The following is a 20,181-nucleotide window of genomic DNA, read 5'->3' as shown; positions in this document are numbered from 1 at the left end:
ACCAAATTTTATCAGTCCAAATCTAACTACAGAGATTAGATGTTTTCTTTTCAAAATAAGCTTAAATACACCCTGATATCCTAACTTCATGCTCACATGAGGCAAGTTAATGCCTATATCTAGGCTTTGGTAAGTAGGCAGTCTTATTAATGACTTTATATGTAGTATTACTATAAGCTTTATAGCCTGAAAACAGGTTACAAAATAATCATTCTTAGCTACTCCTTATTTCTTAGCCATTTAATTAAAGCTTGCAAGATGAGCAAAGAAAGTCATTCCTCACCAAAAAAAAAAATCCTTTCCCCCGTGTTACCTATAATGAATAGTTCTATTAACTATTGATTAGTTTGTTTTTAGCCTTTCTGCAGTTTGTGGGTTCTGTGCAGAAATTTCTGTATTAAGATTCTAGAGTTAGGAAATAATTATTTCCTATGCGCTGTTTTCTCAATATGATTCAATGTAGAACTTGTCTGTCAATTAGCACAAACTGTCTCTGTTAGTATCACATTGTATAAAGATAATTATTTACAGAAGTTAATCTATAAGATGAATGTCTGTGGTCTTCAGCTCAACTGTAGAAGTCCTTTCCTATTTAAATATGTGTCTTAATATTGCTGATAAATTTCCCATTTTAGATTGAAAACTGAAGCATTGGTTATCACTTCATGAAATATTTGATTTAGGTGATTTATTGCTGGATCACTTGAGATGCCCAATATTAAGGTACAGAAAACTGTCAAGATCCTGATTTTATTTTAAACAAAAGTTAACATCAGCCTTGGTTTTCAGAAGATGTATTTTTATTTTCAGATAGTGCAAGCATTGCTTTGAATTTACTTCTGCTGGATTGTTTTCATGGTTACTATGCATATTCCCTACCCACCCCCCCAAAATTCTGATGCATTGTTTTGTTTCTTTATAGAAGTTAACTCTCCCTTAATGCTACCTGTGTTATAGTCTAAATATTCATGATCACTCAATGCCATACTGGTCACTCAGGACATCTGATATGACCTTTTTCACAAGCTGATGTGGGGCAGCATCACCATTCACTTTGCAGCAGCCTTGCAGCCCTGTGGATCCCCAGGATTATGTGTTACAGGATGCTTTGACAGCTGCTCCATGCATGAATCTGAGATATACAAATAGGTATTAGCAATGTGTAATGTCCTCACCATAAACAACCACTAGTTCCTTTCAACCTTCTATTTCTCAGCTTAGCTGGAGCTTTTTACAGGCATACATTTTTGGTAGCTTTTTTTTCCAGTCAGTTTAAACATTGTACCTATTTGTCTTATTTATTTGCATGTTGCTATTACTTGCCTATTATTTCTATACCTATTATTGTTTCTTCTGCTTATTTATACTTCCATATTTTATTGTGTCTCATTATTCCTTGGCTTCAGTGATTGCCTCTTCTGTGAGGCATGTACACCTGCAGTGAATGATTTCCTAAACCGGAATCCCAGAAGCATTCAGGGCTATTTTGTTGAGCCTCAAAAATATAGTGGTTTATTTTTTACTATAAGTCCCATGTTCAAATTAAATAAAGCAACCAAACAAAGCCACAAACCAACTGGTTATGCACCTTCAAAGATCTGTTGACTAAATTTCTGGGCTCCATTTTTGGGTCCAGTGGGTCAGGGTATTTTGAATCCAGTTCTCTCTTCTGTCCAATTGAAATCACTGCCAGGAGGACCCACACTGCCCTCTGAAGAACTTACTTACTGTAAGTAATCTTTTATACTTCTGGTTCTGTTTTCACACTCCCCATCTTCTTCCAAGGCCTCAGGCAGAAGATTCTGTGATTAAGATAGAAACCTGAATAAATTGGGGCCATTCCTGCTCCCGCCCCACTGGGATCCCTGCATAGTTAGGAGGGTGCGCAGCCAGGGAACGCAGCACTCCAGAGAACAACTTTCAGCTTAATTTCCTGGGGAGCACCACTCCATGTTGGTGTTCAAATATATGGAATTTAGTAGTGAAACATTGTAAAATACCTTGCAGTGTGAGCTAGCATTTGTTGGTATGTTTCATGTTGGACACAGCTGTGAGAATAAATTTGCATTTAAACTGAGGTCCCATGCTGGTCTGCTGCAAATTGCTGGGTTTGGCTGGGTTTAGTGGACAAGCCAGCAACTCCTTGGCTGCAAGAGTTGCATGTATGTGAGAAGAGCTGAATGGTTGCCCATTTAAATATAGTTGAAACAATTTACTTGTTATGGTGTCATTAAACATTAAACATACTGCCATTCCAAATCTTGAGAGTTGTGCCAAAGGAAGTATTTCTGGTTAATGGGGAACCCACGATTTCCAGCAGCACTCAGCTGGCTGAGGCTTTGGCACAGGGTTGCTTTAACATGCAGAGCTGTGCCACAGCAAAGCTCAGTTTGTTGACTGAACTTTTTATTTTGGGTGGTGACACCATAGCTCTGATATGTGCATACTTGTGAGTATGGTGTACTTGTAAGAAGAAAAATAGGTGATAAAGACCTTTGTGTTTATCCAGCAGCTGACTGTAACAGGATCTTAATCTTCTTGGTCCGCTTGTACTCCAGTGTGTAAAAATCAAAGATAATCAGATCCTCAGAAGCTTAATTTTTTATTGCCAGCTACCATACGTTGTTGTGTGGAGTTCAGAACCTGAATTTGGAGTTTATGTGGACAGTGTGTGTCTCCTTGCCAGCAGTAGCTGAAGCTGTGGCACTGCTGATTGAAGGACTGACTTTCCCTAAGCCTTCCAAAACTAAATTAGAAGTTTGACGAGTTTTCAGGGGGAAAATCTTGTGACAAGTGTAACGAGTTTTGCATTTAACTCTGCTGGTCCTGACCTTTCGCTGTTGGGGCTTTCCCTGCTCGTCGCGTGAGTAGGGAGCAGACAGACGGATGTCGGCAGCGGCGGCGGGTCCGGGAGGGGGAGCTGCGGGCCCGCCGCTCTCCCCGCCCGGCTCGCTGCTCGCCTCCTCCCGGCCCTCCGCTCCCGGCAGCCTCCCGGCCGCTGACGGCGCCTGCGGCCCGGCGGCCCCCGCCGAAGGACGGCCCGGAGCCCTGCAGGCGAAGCTGTCAGCGCGCCAGGGGAAGGTGCTGCTGGTGGGTTTTGCAGCGGCGCGCTGAATGTGAGTGAGGGTCGCTACAGATGCTGCCTTGCTTTGTTGCCGCCGTGCTCGAGCGGCGTGAGAGACCCGCTGCAGGAGCCGCACGAGGCTGTAGGACACAGCTGTTGCTGCAGAAAAACACCCACAGCCCTTCGTACCTGCGCGGTGCGGAGGGAGGTGACCAGTGTTGAAGGGCTGCCGGCAGCACCTGCGGTGCCCGATGTAGCCGAGGCGTTGCAGGGATGGCATCCAGCTCCCGCCCCGCTCCGCAGGGCGCTCCGGGCTGAGCCCCGCGCAGGAAGCCCGAGCGCAGCCCTGGCCTGCGGGACTGAGCGTGGCAATGCCTCCCCTGCACCCAAGACCTTTTGAAACTGGCCTAATGGTTCACAGTAATGTAAGGGAGCAAATAGTAGATATATGAAGGAGAGGAGAGAATAGCAGTTCATTACTTTAGCAAAGAAGGAGAAAATATATTTAATTATGAGTATTTTAGACTCAGAACAGGAAGTGCCAATACTGAAACTTCATGCATAACCAGAACTTTGACCCTTGGTTATCTGTACTGTGATTATTTTTACTTTTTTTCCCAACTATATCAGCATGCTGTTTTGCAGATATGATAGTTTGTGTTGCTTACAGTCTTGGAATCTAATATAGTCTGTGATTTTTATTTTTATCTGCACAAATCTACACAAATTATTGCTAAGATTTTTAGCTTGAGAGCAGACTCTAAGCTCCATTTGGTGCAGCCTCAGAAAGATTAAAGAGAAATGCATGCAGGTAACTAAAACATAGCAAGAACCATATTTTGAAGAAGTTATCTTGATTTCTCCGTTAAGTATGTGTTTGAATATTCTGTGTTTTGTTTTGCCATTTTTGGGTATATTTCACATGTGGCAATGTGGTTAAAAATAATGCAAACTATGATTACATTGATAATGGGTAGTATTTTTTTTAATTTAAATATAATTTTTTATTTTTAGATTTGGTTAATAACATGCCAGTGGTACCAAAGTAGTTTAAACAAAATATGCTAGTGGGAAACTGCTGACTCTTGAATGGGCAGCTGTCAACTTTTTTTATGTATGTTTTATATGTATTCCATAGAGCTTTTTAAATGAAGAATAAGGCAGTTGCTGAGTGTTTCCTTTTGGAAGCCTCAATATGGCTCTAGATGTCTAAGCTCAATTTAAATTATTTCATTTGAAAAAATTAAATTTTATTTAAAACTTTAATGATACTGAATTATTCTTTGAATATATCTGATTTCTCTCAGTGTGCAGTTCTTGGAAAGAGAGGGATTACCTGCAAGCTTTAAGGGCTAAATAGTATCAGGTTTAATGTTGGCATTACCGCTTTACCTCTGCTATGCTGAGGTATGAATTACAGCTGGATTACTTGCTGTGTGCATGGATTATATTCTCCCTCTGTTTGTTCTAATGAACTTAAAAGGAGAAAAACAGTTCTAGATCTCTGTTACATTTTTCTGAATGGTTATGAGTCTAAGTGACACTAGAAAACTTCATTAGACTTTTCAGGGAAAAAAATAAAACCTACTTGTTTACTTGAAACCAGTGTTATCTGATGGAGGTGTCTGTCTAAGTCTGTGAAATACTATGGCTGTTAAATGAGCTCTGATTTCTGTAAAGTGAGAAATGTCCCGAGGTATCTTACCAGTGTTGCTTTATATTTAATTAAAATACAAAGGCAGCAGAGAATGATTTGTTTAAAACTCACTATGTACCAGATTTTGACAGGTAATTATGACGAGGAAAACAGAAGTCCTACAAAAGTAGTCCATGTAACTCTGATGTTTAATAATTTTACAGTTAGCCAGGAAGGGGTGGGAGAGTATGTAATAATTGCAACTCCTAAACTGGCATAAAATTACTAGCAAGAGCGAGGTCCCTGATAAATGATGAATCAAGATTGCTTGTGAAAGAGGGCTCAGCAGGCCTTTTTCAGTATATTGACTATGAGGCTACATCTGGAGACAACAATACACACCGTGCTTGCAGGGCAAGAGCAGTCTATTCTAGGAAGCAAATGCTAAAAGACTCAAGGTTGTGTTATACAGTGTGCCTGGTCTCCATCCATACACTGTAATTCAACCATGGATTAATACCAGATTCAAGCCAAAGGTGTGCCAGGAATGCTTTGAAAGGGAAGAAGATCAGAAAAAGAAATTGCATCTCTTTTTGATTCATGGTAGAACTGCAGCTGTAACATGCAATGCCTGATGCCAGCTGCCACACTTTGCTCTGGGACCTTCAGGCCATAAAAGTTCACTGTCCTTTTGTAAGTGCCACTTCTGATGTTCTCTGAAAGTGTTTCATAGTCTGTTGCTAATCAAGTTCTTGGCTAGAATTGATATCTTGGAGTGGGAGGAGCAGTAAGGGAGCAGAAAGTTTATGTAAGTGTGGTTTGCATGTATGTGCTTGACAGATATGCAGCCAGTTAGCTGGAAGTTACAGGCTGGCTTTTACCGTGGCAGTAGCCCCCATACCTTGGTATCTTTCCGATACTTTGAGCAGGGCAGTGAGTTTTTTCAGTGAATGAGTGAGTTAGTGCAGTGGTTTTGTTTTTATGGCCTTCCCTATTTGATGAGGCTAAAAGGCAGAAGGAAGCCTTGACCTAATCTTGTTACAGTAAACAAGAGGTAAAGACTTCTAAACCTTCTGTTGATGTGATTGTTGAATGTTTAACAGTCTTTTGTTCCCAGTTGTTTACAGTAATTGAGTCTTTTCCCTTGCAGTGCTTGTGCTGCTGTCCTCATTAGTGTGTATTCCAAGATAAATACCATACACGAGACTTGCAAATACTGTACAGCAGAAGATCTGTTTTCTGGTTTTGTTTGCTGAATGTTACACCTTCCAAAATATTTCGTGCCTAATACTGAGAATAGACCTCATGTCCTTAGGCAAAACAGCAAAGACAGACAGCAGACCTTTTGTAACTGCCACTGCTATTACTTCTTATGCAGTAGGCATTTAGGGATCTGAAATGTAGGGAGAAATAGAAACAAATAAAATTGCCAGAGTTCTCCTATAAATAATATCTATCGTAGTGAATGTGCTTTTGAACTGTTTTTTTTCCTTTAATTACTTTTTTTCAGACCTTAAGCAACTTAGAAAGTCAAGGAATTTGGGACTAGGGAGGAGGAAAGGAAGGGGGGTAATAAGGGGGGTTGTAGATTTAGGACCTGCAGATTTCTCCCAGTGTTACAATCATCTTCTGATGGGATAGATAACCCTCTTCTTCTATCTCACCCTGCACTCAGTGATCCTCTGTTTCTAGCTATCATTTGAAACTACTTGAGCAGTTCAGTGTAAATAAACTTTTTTCTCTCAGTATTTAGATACAGTAGGCAAATCCCAGGGGTGATAGCTCAGGCATGGTGAGTTTTGGTTCACTTGTTAGCCATTGCTGGTTAAATCTGCTGTACTTCTAGCTAACAATTGTCAGACTCAGCAAAAAGCTTTAGAAAAGACTTGCTCTGTGATCCATTTGCCAAATACAGAGTTTAGTTCCTCCTCTGTAATCAGGCTGGAGTCAGTTGATTATAGCTGAGATTTACCATGCCAGTATCCTGCTTGTTGTCCTTTCCCTGTCTCTTTGGTTAAGTGGCTCCCATTGCTGGAAAAAACCAAACTGAATCTCAAACTCTTCCAATTTAGAAGTATCTTTTGTTATCTCTAAACAGTAGGATTTCTTTCAACTATAGAACATGAATTTGATGAGGGACAACTTCCAGAAGATCATAATCTCTTCTGGAGTTTGCTGTGTCCTGACAGATGGAGAAAGGTTTCAGTCCTTGAGCAAGAACACAGATAGTCTGATTCAGAGGAAGCAATTGGTAGGTAAGAAATGTTATGTTGGATTTTTTCCATTTCCTTCCCTTTTTCAAATCTACCTTTGTATTTCACTGTCAATTACATTTTTGGCATTGTGGCCAGGAAAACAGCTTCAAGCTGGATTGATATTGCTGGGGCTGTGTTTTTCTTGAAGTTAGAAAAGTACTTGTTTTAATTTTTCCCTCATTCAGAATATCTGGTTTAAATGACTTAAGTTTAAATTGTGATCTCGAGGGATCTCACGGCTCAGTCCCTCTGCACAGAGGCCACCCCAGCTGTATTTGAGGTTGCTGCTGTTTGCCATGCTGGCTGGTGCCTGGCTCCTGCCTTGTCACAAGTATCTGGTGCTTGTCTGCACCCAGCTCCCTGCCGGAGGCCGCAGCCCTGACACAGAATGCAGGAATGCACACAGCCAGCTCAGGCTTGACATTATGCCTGAGTTCATAAAATTTCTTGGGACCCAGAGCATGGGGGTAGCACTGTCAGGCAGTGGCTTTGTCTGAAGTCTTTGCCATTTTCCCCAGTGCTCTTGCCTTTGGAAATGCTGTACAGAAACAACTGAAGTGACTCACTTTAGACTGAAAAAAAGAACTTCTGTCTTATGCTGAAGAAAAAAAAGATTCTGTGTAATTTTTAAACCCACAATGTCCCTAGAAGTGTAGGGACATTTGCACCGAGCTGCACCTCTGCTAATGAGCCCAGCTGGAGCTGATTTGTTTCTGCATCTCTGGTACAGATAATCTGACCATGGATAATTGAGTGTTGACTCTATAAATAACCCATTTTGAAATCCTTGTCTTAAAATTGTTTTCTCTTCTTCCTGTTAGCTTCCAAGCTTACTCTCTGTAGTGATTTCTTGGCTGACCAAGGGTTACTCTCATGTCTTGGCAAATATATGTCCTATTCATATCTTCCCACCTGAAGTGAAATGTTACACCAAGCATGGGTGAAACCAGGTTCTTGCACTATAAAAAGCCAGTTAAGTCCTAGTAGGAAATAATCATCCTAATGTTTTACATATGCTTCAATTGACTCTTGGGGTTTAAACCAAAAATGACTGATACACATTAAGCATTTGATACCTTGGAAAGATACTTATTGCATGCTTCTTCTCAGAGACATCCTTTTACATATGTAATAGTCAAATGTCTTTAGGTAAAACTGGTTCATTTGTATGGACTTGCTTCAAGTTGGACTTCTAATCATTTTGGTTTTTTTGTTTACTGTTCATGTTAAAACTCACGAGAATTGTTCTGAGTTGAGCTATGCCTTGCTTTAATAAGATTGTTTTTCTGTTATCTTATAGAAAGTAATTAAAATGCCTCTTAGGAAAAATAATATCCTGTGTCTTCAGCTGGTGAGCACCTACACTTTTTTTTAAAACAAGTTTTTCTAAAATATGATACATATGTGTTTCTGAGCAGATCCATTGAAAGTTAGAGCCATCTGCATGGATGACAGTTTATTCAGAGCATTGGAAGTGGGAGAAGGGACAAGAGAGTTGCACAGCTGTACTGTCACAGCAGTTCATACACCTTGGTAGATAGTTGCACTGGAAATCACCTGTCTCTTCTCCCTGTGTCATTCCTGCCACATTATTCTAAAACAGAGGCAACATCAGTGGGTGAATAAACTCAGAATGCTTTAAATTAAGATTTGCACTCTAATGGCTATGTGGCCTTGGAAAATGCCTTTCTTCACACAGCATCTGAAGCACTGACCATGCTTCAGCAAACTTTGGAAAGCTCAACTTAAAAAAAACTTGAGCAAATACCGATCTGAGAAAAAAATCTTATCTATATATATAGGTATACAGACATTTAATGTTGTAGACGTAAAAAACTCTCATCACAAGCAATCAATGGAAATTTGTTAAATTATGAATGGAGAAATAGTTTATCCAAAAGAAGTCATTTGTATTTTGAGAGGTTCATTGCAGTGATGAATGGTCAAGAGGTACAGAGGAAGAGACAGAATATGACATAGTTGTCACTTGGACTCTCAGAGGTTAATTTGCGTTTATTTCATTCCTGTGCAGTTACATCTGAGTTTCTTTAGTTTGCACAGTTAGAAGTCATAAATGATGCAAGTTAAAGTGAAAACCAACTTTAGAATTAAGAAGCTGTATGTAAATACAGAATTAAAGAGTTTTTTAAAGGGAGAGGAATTGATTAAAAATGCCCTACAAACCCACTTTTGTATTTGGGTATGTTTTTCAGTGTTGTCTCTTGAGTTTTTTCTGTAGAAGGTTAAGAGTTTGGTTTCTTGTTTGTAAGAGCTATTGTATGTAATGAGGGAAACATGAACAAGTGACCTCTTCAGGAATTGTTTTTCCACATTCATTTTGAAAGCTGTGTTCTAAGGGGTTATCACTTGTGGTTATTCATGTAGCATTCTAAATAATAGATTTTCTTACCTCTAGCAAATAACGTGCTTGAAAGATGAGTGAACTGATTTATCTAAAATGTCTGGAATGAGGAAATACTCTGAACTGATAGTTATGTTGCTTTTGTAGCAGGTTTTGATAAAGCCAATTGAAACTTAAATGTAGGCTCATTCAATTTTCAAAACATAACAAGTGTCCCTAGCTGGACAGATCTGTATGGTTACCTGGATTTTGAAATTATGTCAAAATATTCCAAGGGAATTAATTTGATGCCTTGGAATACCCATGAGGAGTGGCAAACACAGAAAACCAAGTTTAAAAAATCATATGTAGATTTTAGCTTGGATTTCCAAAAATATTATAATTATTGTAATAATGCTACTAGCAATAAAAATAATTATAGCAATAAACCTTACGTGATTGTATCTATTTTCTCTTTTGTCTGAGAATTCTTAGCTCTTTGCTGATTTGGTTCAAAAATGCAAAGTTTCAGCAGTCTTGTGAAAATCGGCAAGTGTGAGGAGATAGTTTAAATAATGTGGCCCAGAGAACAGTATTCCATGTGGTAGTAGCTCATTTGCAGCTTGTACTGACAGCTGGCACATGTCTACCTGCAGACCAAACAGAGCTTATCCCTTGGGAAGGGGGACAAAGACTGTGGATACAGGATGAAATGATGAGGCTGCTGGGGGACAAAGAAGCTCAGGGTAACAGAGATGGAGCCATTTGCCATTCAAACCTGCAAATTTATAGAAAAAGAAATTCCATTATTTCTGTGCTTAAAAAACAGCTTGTTAAGAAATACATTGATTCACCAGGTGCTGGGTTTGGATCCCAAGTAAGAAAAAGCCAGGAGGTTTAAACAACAGCTTATATGCAAGTTCTGCAAGGATGTTATTTTGGGCTAAATTCAGTGAAGTTACTATTTCTTTAGAAGTTATTTGTACAGAAAGATAAAATGAGATTATGATATGTGATCTTGGTATTGAATAAAATCTGGTGTCATGTTTTTCACAGAACCAGGTGAAGAATATGTCACCTAAAAATAATAACCTGTTTTCTTGGAGTCATAGTAGACCATTGTTTTTTTCCAAACCACCTCAATAGTAGTCCCATCTCACTCTACAATGGCTTATCTTTTTTTTAACAGTAAAAAGGCATGACATTATATATATATATTTTTGGATTAACTAAAACATTAAAGAAACATTAAACATTTCTGGTTTATGATAGATGAGGGCAAACATTTCATTAGTTCTTAAATCGATAATGTACATAAATCACTTTATTATTATACTTTTTTTCTTGTTATGTAAAAATAGTTAAAGAGGAAAATAGAGATACAGTGAAATATTTTACCTCATAAGTATAAATGAATAAAAATATGTGTCATAAGACAACCTTGAATGTGAAATATCTGCCTGAGGGAACAGGTCTATTACATGGTACAAAGCATGAGAGGATGACAATACTAAATTTTCCTCTATTTTGCAACAATCTGGAGTGTAATTATTTAAGTCGCGTGTTTGAATAAAGGAATAGGTGATTTGTTTATAAATTTGTACATTTAGCCAAATAAATATTTCTCCTCACATATAAAATCACCCACAAAATTCCCATTTGTTGACAGTATTTACCTTTGAGAGTACTGTGGCTTGATTGCTAGGAATATTTTAGCATTTCACTTGATATGTCTGTCCTAAGTTTAGGGCTGGTAATGCATTTCCATCCTCCGAGTACAAAAATAGTGGGAATGTGGGTCAGCAGGTAGTAAGATAGCAGTGCAAAAGGATGGTGAGGTCAGCCTTGTGGTGCTGGACACAAGGTTTGAGGTGGTATTTAGCTCAGACTCCTGTTTCATGTTGGACTTAGCTGACCATCTCTTCCAGGAGATTGTGAAATTTCTGTGCATAAGCTTTCCTTGTTTTATTTTGGTAGGCTGTCACTCAGAAAATTGTGTACCCAAGATTCGCTTGCTGTGTTACTTCTTTTTTGCCTGGGGATTTTTGGCCTTGCTGAGCTGAGAAATATGGAGTTGAAAATTGTCTTTTTTTCTGCAGTTACAATGTGTCAGGTGGCAAATGCTGGTTACACGTGTAGAATTGTGTCATTACAGGAGTGATGAATTCCTACTTAACACTTCAATTCCTTTTTTAATCTAGTTAATGCTCTAAATCATTAATATCCCCTTTTATAGCTGTAGAAACAGACCTTGGCACTACAGTTAAATCTAGGTCTTCCTGCTCAATGATGTGAAGACTGACATTGTCACCCGGGCAGGGTATTCACACTTCTGTTGTTTTCCTGTCTGTCTGATACTTCAGTGATACCTTGGAGCTTCATATTTCTATCTCAGAATCCTTATAAAAGAAGCAGGCAAGTACCCAGAAGCTTCAGTTTACATTTAGGATAATTAATTGCACTATTTGAAGCATTTTTGGAGTTCCATTTGACCCTTCTTTCTTTTCATGCTTTTTACTCATGAGGAGTAATAGTGTTCTGGGAGGTGCTCTGTGTGGCTCTTTATGGAATTTTGCCATTTTTAAGATGTTTGGCCATGTAAATGTAAAATAGTGATAGTCTAGAGATTATTTCTGATGTGTTTTATAATTATCCTGGCAAATGCCAGATTATTCCATAAATGAAAGAATTTCCAAGAAAACATCAGGTTCATCCTACTGTGTTGTGCACAAACTCTCCTTCTTTCCTGGATCAAGGAAGTAAAAATTCAGTGTCCTCTTCTAAATATACACTTGTGGGTTTTGCTTCTTTTAATTTTGCACTTTGGTTCATTTCTGCAGTTACTTGAGTTGTCTCAACTATTATTAAAAAAAAAAAAAAAAAAAAAGAAAGAAAAAAAGAAAAAGGGGGAAAAAAACCCCTGCAGCCGTTTTCAGCTCGTGTTGTTCTTGGCACAGGTTCAGTTCTGGTGTCCAACTGGTAGGACCGAAACTTGGTGCTTAACAAGTGCCTGTAGTCAAAACAGTTGGTGTGTGCTCGCCGAGATGTGGTGTTTGCTGCGGCAGGTCATCTGCCGGATTTTCCCCCGTGTGCAGAATACCTAATCACGTTGCTGTGTTTCTCTGACGGCATCTGTGGCAATGTGAATCGCTTCACGTTCCAAAAGTACATGTTTACAGTCGTCGTAGAATCAGATTAAGTTGGCAGCCTGCTCCTCTCTGTAAGTGGCTCAGTTTACATTTCTTCTTCTAGCAGGATGTTTTGCATAATTTTGCTGATCCTACTCACTTGTAGACTTTGTGAAATGGAGAATCATTTTAGTGGGTTTCTATCAGAAAGCGAAGCTTGTGTTTATTGTAAATAAACACCAGCAGAACGGTGGTTATTTTAGCACTTGATAATTTCCCAATTATGTCATTTGACCTGGAATGAAGCTTGTGATTGTTGAGCAGTGTTTTATGCAGCAGATCGGTCCGGGGGCTGGAGCTGGCAGTTTATTTCCTTTGTCAGTTTACAAGAAGTATCAAAATGAAACCGACTGTGCTGTTTCCTTTCCAGTGCGCAGTGCAAGAAGGGTGGAACGGTTTGCGGATATTATTTCCAAACTTTTTCAGCTGGACTTGGAATAGTGTTTTGTCAAAAAAGCTGGTAAAGTTATCCTTCAATCTTGCAACATTATGCTGTAGTTTGCTAACATCAAATACAATTTTATTTTTGTTTAACCTCACGTACTGGGCTTTGCTAGTGTTTTTGCAGACTGTGGCTGCAAAATGAAAGTGCTTACAAGGTGTTTATGAATTCTTGTTATGAACCAGCTGCCAGTTCCTGCAAGATGACACATTTCTGCAAGAGTCTAGGTTGTTCATTTTCTGGTTGCTGGCTGTTGCTTTTCGGGCATGTGTGGAGTTTTTTTCTGTTTTGGTTTTATTAGGATTAATGCCAAGTACATTTGCAAACTTTGAACTGGGATCAGTAAAGGTGGTAGGTTTCATTTGCTGTTTATTGAAATTGTAAGTATACATTGCTCAACTTTGCACAGTGAAAAGCTGTGCAACAAAGCACCTCAGGATATAATGTAAATAGAAAAACTGTAATTTGTGCTTAGGCAGTGTATGAGTTACCATGAGTAACATCTTCATCAACAAGACTATGAGATACTAAATTTCATTACCATCTGCTTAAATATTGTAAATGGGGAGTAACAGTATTCATATTGTGTTAAGGGCAGTTGGATCAGTTACTTTATGCTATTCCGAGTAAAAGGACTATGAACTCAAGTGTTGTGATGAATACAAGCTTAAAAAAGAGTTTTATTATTCTATAAATGTTTACTAGCAGTAAATAACTTTCTTACCTTTCAGAGTTTTAGTAGTTAAATTTTGTTTGTGTTTACCAATGTAACACCAAGCCATAATCCATAACACTGGGTCTCTGAGTTATTCATGGGTCAACCTATAATTGATTTTTACTTTAGGCCTCTTGTACACAGGAAGTCAGATCATGCTAAACAGGAGTAGTGTTTTAAAATGACTCGTGCTGACAAAGTTTTAGTGTCTGTCTTCTGACAACATGAAGGTGTTTGGTTTTTTTTCCTGTTTTGTTTCAAGTATCTGGAAAAAAAAAGCACAGAAAGATGAAAGACATATCTTTCTCTATGCTCAAATTATATGCTTACATTTTTCCTCCATGATTGTCGTATTGATGGAGAAGGCACTAACTGGGCAAAAACTTTTCACTTGATTTGATCAATTTTGAGTAGCACATGTTGGGTGAGAGTGTGGATGCAAGTGGGATATAGTAAGGAATGGGGTTTTGTTTCTAGTCCAGATAAGAGATAATCTGCAGTTTCAGGATCACATAAAGATCTTTTTTGGTAGGAAACTGCAATGTTTGACATGTGTTATGGGCATCCTATTTGCTGTAGTGTCATTGTAAGGTTTGCTGTGAGCTGAGTGCTTGATCTTCATATAAGAGTCAAGGCAAAAATTTAAAAAGAGACTTTCTACTCAGAATGTGGTTTTGCCTCATTTTCCCACATGCTGTGCTTGTGGCTCTGGAGCTCGTGTTGCCCCTCTATTGCTTTGCTTTTTTTGCTTATGATTAGAAGATGTGGCGTTTCCTGCAAAACAGCTGCTAGTATTCCCTGGTGACCCATCAGAGAGGATCCAGTGGAATTACAGATTTAAAGGCAGACCTAGAGGACTTTGGCAGCTGCAGCAGAGATTTGGGGAAAGGCAGGGCGTTGCACTGTGCAGGAGGCAGGAAGGAGGATTAAAAATGGAGTATAAGGGCATAGGAGAGAAGCTCTGGAGATTCAGGGGCTGTTAGGTCTCCAACAACATAAGGACTTCACATCTACAAACAATTCATATTTGGCTGAGAAAGTTGGACTATATCCATGTTTCCATAGGACATGGAGAATCTCCTGGACTAGTTTAAGATCATTTGCAATGCTACTGATGCAGTTTGCAATGCGCCTTTGAACTATATGGAGCGCCAGGATTTTGGACACTTGCCACTGAATAGAAAAAGATATTGATCTGAAATTGATTCTATAGAAAGTGAGGTAATTCAGTGAGAGTGTTAAACTTTCCTCTGAGATTAATGCCATTAATACATTAAGTGTTTGGCAGCAGAAGTCACATGTTGCTTGTCACTTGCTTGCAGTGACCGCGCTGAGACAGCTGAGAGGTTGCAGAAAGATTAACGTGGTAAAGAGGATTGTAACTTTGATTGTGCTCCTCTGCTCTTGGATGTGACAGCACCTGGTATTTAGAAACAAAACAAATATCTGTTGTTATTTATGGAGAACATAAGCATTCATTTGGAAGTATTGAAATAAATCAGAAAAATTATCTTTTGAACTGGAGCACATATTCATAGCACTGCTGAAAAGTGTACAGAATTTAGGTTAGTATTTATCAGTGATGATAACTGGTTTTCTAGTTGCCTTGCTGCATTTAATCATTTATAGGGGCAAAAACTTTCATTCCTCATTAGTTTCATCAATGTCCACTGGCTATATCACCGCTGTATGTGAATAGGGACAGCCATGTCCACAGCTGTGTGAACACAAGTTCACCTGCTTTACTAGATCTAATCTGTCTACATATGAACTGCAAATGAGCGTAGAAAGTGTTACACAGATAGCTGATTGTCTCCTGAATATGTTAGTATGTGAATATTTAATTTTATCACAACTATTTGATGTGCAAATGTCTTTTATTCACACATTAATTTATTGCATAGGCTGTATAATAGTAGATTGGACGTTGTGCCATTCGTTGTACATAGGTGAAATAGGAACAGACAATTTAGTAAAAAATTTTTAAAACAGATTTGACCACAAAAGTCAATTTGATAGAGGAGGCCACCACCACCCTGGTTTTAGCAGTTGATCTGACAGCTGATGACCTTTTTTTATCATATATTCCCATTCTTTCTCTGAAACGTATTACCAGTGTCTAAGGGTGCTTGACTACCACATACATTGTAAGGAATGAAGAATCAAGAGGCAGCTTGATAGTTCTTGAGAAGGAATATGCACCAAGATTTAGTTACAATTTATGCCCTCACCATTGAGACTTGTCTGAGAATTCACACCTTTGTCAAATACAGTCTCTTGCAGGCATGCTTGCCCAGCTCAGGAGTTTATGCCCCTTTGGAGGGAGCTCAGCTCTCCTCTGTGCCATACCTGCAAGGTGTTGCTGCCATCTTCTTCTGCTGACATTGAAGTGCCATTAACTTTTGTGAGGAAATGCGCAGATTTCACCCATCCAAGCAGTGTCTCAGAACACCTCTGGTTGTGTGGCATTGGCTATTTACATTCTTTCTCCTGTATGACTTTACAGAGATCACAGTTTCCATTTCCATTCTAAGAAATTTGAAGAAAATCTGGGTAATGGTGATAATACTCAAATGTGTATTGGAGTCTGTCTAAAAGGTGGAAGACATTCTGTAGCCATGTTTTGGGGGAAAATGGGAGTTTGAGGAGTTAAAAGGAAATGCTAATTATAGCAGTCAGTTCTGATCACAAGAATGACCACCAATCAATACCTTGAATATTCGTCTTTCCAGAAGGTTAGTTTTAAAGAGTAATATATTTCATTTCCAAATGAAATATATTACTTTTATTAAAATATCCCCCATATCCATAGGGCTGATACTGATGACACATTTTACTAGAAAGCAGTCAGGTTTAAGAAAACCAGTAGCTGTGTTGAAAATTGGTTTTATTAATCCTAAGTTTATATGGTGTGTGTGTGTGGAAAACATGTTTTCTCCCAAGTTTTACTTTATATACAACTTGATTTTGTTGGTAGCATAGCATTTCCTTTTCATCAGTCCTCCAGTAATTAATAGGAAAGTTGCAAATTTTGATTAGCCTACTGAAAATTTATTAAATAGGTACTGAGAAGATTAGTAAATCTTGAAACAATAACTGTTACTTAATAAAATAAATAGTTTGTGAATGGAACTGTGCATTTCAGAATCAGATGTGTAGCTTACACAGGTGTTACCACAAATATGAGGTGAAATGAATGTAAATCCACTGCATCCTGCAAAGGAGTTTTAAAGGCAGAGGCTGCACACTGAAGTGTGTAGTGGGGTGAAAATTGGCAAATGACAGGGGACATTTAGGAAGTAAGGATAGATACTTTTGTAATTGATAAAAAATTAAGGCTGTTTTGCTCTTCAGCTGCAGGAGAATCTGGAGGAAATTCCAGCATTGGCAATTAAAGCTGTGAATGCGAAGATATGGAAATGCTTGATCTTAAATAAAAAATGTCTTTATTCAATAATTTGAGATCTAATATAAACATTTTGGAATTTTTTAAGCATTTCTCTTTGTTCTTGAGGTATTTGCGTATTGCGAGTTAATCACGGATGAATCCTTCTGCTACTGGCAAGTTTTTACTTGTGAGGATGCCAGACAAATTGTCATGTTTTGATTCTCTGTGGGAAAATTTCACTTAGGTGTCCTTGAAATATCAAACTAGTGAGTGCAGGGTTGATGATACAAATACAAAACCTTCCCATGTAGTAGCAGGTCCCTGGTGCTTCCTTAACCTGCTCTTGGTTGACTGTGTGATGGTGGTCAAGCTCAAAGAGTAGCACCCACTCGGATTCTTCAAGTGCTGAAGGAAAAATTGCTGCATTTTGAATGAGAAACTCCAGCTTGTCTGAAGTACTCAGCCTGTGCTTACATTCTGCTTGCTACATTTGATTACTGTGTTGGTTCTGGGGGTACCTTTCTGATCCCCTCTGTGATCAGGCTCCTGGTGTTTGAGCACAAGCAGACTGCAGTCATTGCCAGTGAGCCAGGCCCTGCTGACCGGAAAATTCCTCTTCCCCAGCCCGTCCATGCCACCCACTGCTGCCTTTGGCGAGGGAGCACTGGGGCTGGGGAAAGGGTGCTTCACAAATGGGGCCAACAGGACTGTTCAAGATTTACAGCACCCCTCAAAACCCTTAGAGCAAAGATCGGCTCCTGTCGCTTTTTGTAGTTGTGCTGAAGTTCTCAGCACAAGTCTCTTGTTTGCTGCACACTGATGCAGCTGGCTGGCCAAGCACTGGCACTTCTACCCTGGAGAAAGATAAAATTAGTAAAGAATGGCCCAAACAGTCTTTTTACTTAACAATATGAGGGATAGGACATTTATATTTTAAAAAATACTAATAATGACCCAATCAAAACAATTTCACTGAAGCCTGTCTGTCTTGTGCAGGATCAGCCAGGCCTTGCTTTTTTGCAGTGCTTGAGAGGCCTCTGGTGTGAGCGTGAGCAGTGCTCACCTCCAGATGCCACATTTGTTACTGAGACATCAACTTCCTGGGTTTTTTGCACATGCCACTTGCTCTATGTGGAAAAAACCCCAAACTTTTACCTTGAATGGTGCTTGGAGATAAGCAAGTGAACAAGGCAGAGCCCATCTCTGGAAGGGCCAGGAGCAGTAGACCTTTTGCTACTTTCCAGTCTTCCTGTTGTTTTTCCTACAGTTTCTCATTAAAATTGAAATGAGGTAGTCATAAAGTAAATTTCCCAATAACCAGGTCAGATGAATTCATCATAAACCATTTCAGGAGCAATCCCATATCTGTCACAGAGCATTTTACGGAGTTGTGTTAGCTGTTACATACTCTCCTTTCTTCTTGGTGTGAAAGACTTGGGATACCGAATACAAATTTTCTGATCGATTATTGCCATTTATTTTACTATTTTTTACCTTTTTTTCAGAGCACTTTATGAAGCTGATTTTGTCTAATTATCATTTGGCTTGATTACATTCACAACAGTAATAAACTGGTGGTCTTTGGATGGAAATCATTGTAACTGGCATAGAGAAGAACAATTTCCTCTTTCCCAACTTGTATTTTTAGTTTTAGCCTATGACATATTGTAAAATCCATTCATTTTCTGTTACAGAACGAAGACACAGTTCAATGTGTAAACCTTCCCCTTCTCCAGCTTCTCCAGCCTGTAATTCCAGGACATCCCTAGTACAGATGAAACCGAAATCCTGTATCAGCGGCCATAACCCTGTCAGCAGCAACTCAAAGCCATTCAAAACGCCCAAAGACAATCTACTTACCTCCAGTAGCAAACAGCACACAGTCTTTCCTTCAAAGGTGTCACGGGATAAACCATGGTAAGTACCAAAATAATAGTTACCAAAGATGCTGGTGTTCAAAATATCTCTCTATATATATCACAATCATAATAAAAATCCAAATTCTCGTTTTACCTAAGTTTACAGTTTAAGCCTCTATATTTCTAAGGGAGGAAACCAGGATATTTTTTAGTGAAGATAAAAAAATTATATATAGGAAGTGCAAGAAGGACTGAATTACTTTTTCAATGTTCCATCAAATGTGTTTTTCTAAGATGCATATAGTAAGTGAGGTATTGACCCAGTTTGCTATCTTTAAGGTCTATCTTCCATTACACTATCAGCCCTTAGAACTGATGCTTTTAAACAGTTTAACAGGATAATTTTTGCAGAGTCCTTAATACTGGCTTAACTGATGTTCATGAAAACTTACTTGTTATAGTCAATTATCTTCAATAGCAGCTGCTTTTGTAGTTCATTCTGTGTTTTGATAATATTTGGTGCCTTATAAGATGACAAGAAAATTTTGGCTGCAAAAATCACTATTTTGGGGGTGTCTTATGTGTACTGTGATATATGTACACATACAGGCTTTGAGACTGCCATGCCCATCCTCCTGTGACTGATGATAGCAGCAGAGTTGAAAAATATAAATGACAGCAGAACTGGGTCACTATTTTATCCCTTAAGAAATTGTTTTGTCTTCATTATCTACAGGAAAGATGCTTTGTTATTAGGCCATTAGGTTGGCGACTTGAGATCTGGGTTCAGTTCCTGGTTCTGTTATGCCTTGGTCTCTTCAGCTTCAGTTCTCTGTCTGTAAATTTGAGATAGTGAGACTTCCTTTTTCTTAAGATTTATCTACTTACTATATAGATCCTTCCCTTTTATATGTAATACCTAGCATAAGAAGGTCATAATTTTAGGTAGGGTTTCTGGACACAACTTCCTTAAAACAGTAAATGATTTAATGCAAACCATTCACTCATGAGACAAAGAATAAGCTCAGATTATGTTAAAGGCATAGCTCATGTTTCTGCCTGAAACATGCACAAGTTGGCATGATGTCAAAGACAGCAGCTTCTGCCTAGCTGTAGAATTTACCTTGCCCTGGAAAATATATTCTTCCTGGAAATCTGGACCCACCATCTTTTCAAGCATAACGAGCATTGTGGGCAATTATGGTATAAATTTCTGAAAATAGGAAATCTGATTGGTTAGACTTTACACTCACATGTTAACTAGAATAGCAGAATAGCCCGTCTCAGCTGTAG

At 38.8% G+C, this 20,181-nt stretch overlaps 1 protein-coding gene across 6 annotated transcripts in view; it reads left to right on the top strand.

Annotated features, from left to right (window-relative positions):
- The window catches only part of ATXN7L1 (ataxin 7 like 1), a 110,872-nt gene that overhangs the window by 59,425 nt on the left and 31,266 nt on the right, over nucleotides 1–20,181 (top strand). For 3 of the 6 annotated variants that reach the window (XM_039723737.1, XM_039723735.1, XM_039723736.1), the window contains one exon: nucleotides 18,724–18,946. In XM_039723737.1, the coding sequence (XP_039579671.1) occupies nucleotides 18,724–18,946 (223 nt within the window). Of the gene's footprint in view, nucleotides 1–2,981; nucleotides 3,117–12,223; nucleotides 12,517–12,791; nucleotides 12,945–18,723; nucleotides 18,947–20,181 lie in introns of those variants that run through there. The other 3 variants (XM_039723740.1, XM_039723738.1, XM_039723739.1) reach the window with 3 other exon arrangements.

The sequence above is a fragment of the Passer montanus genome, unplaced genomic scaffold (assembly GCF_014805655.1).
Source record: "Passer montanus isolate IOZ18808 unplaced genomic scaffold, ASM1480565v1 scaffold50, whole genome shotgun sequence".
Lineage (NCBI taxonomy): Eukaryota > Metazoa > Chordata > Aves > Passeriformes > Passeridae > Passer > Passer montanus.
Note: the sequence above shows the minus strand (reverse complement) of the source record. Positions and strands in the feature narration are given on the sequence as shown.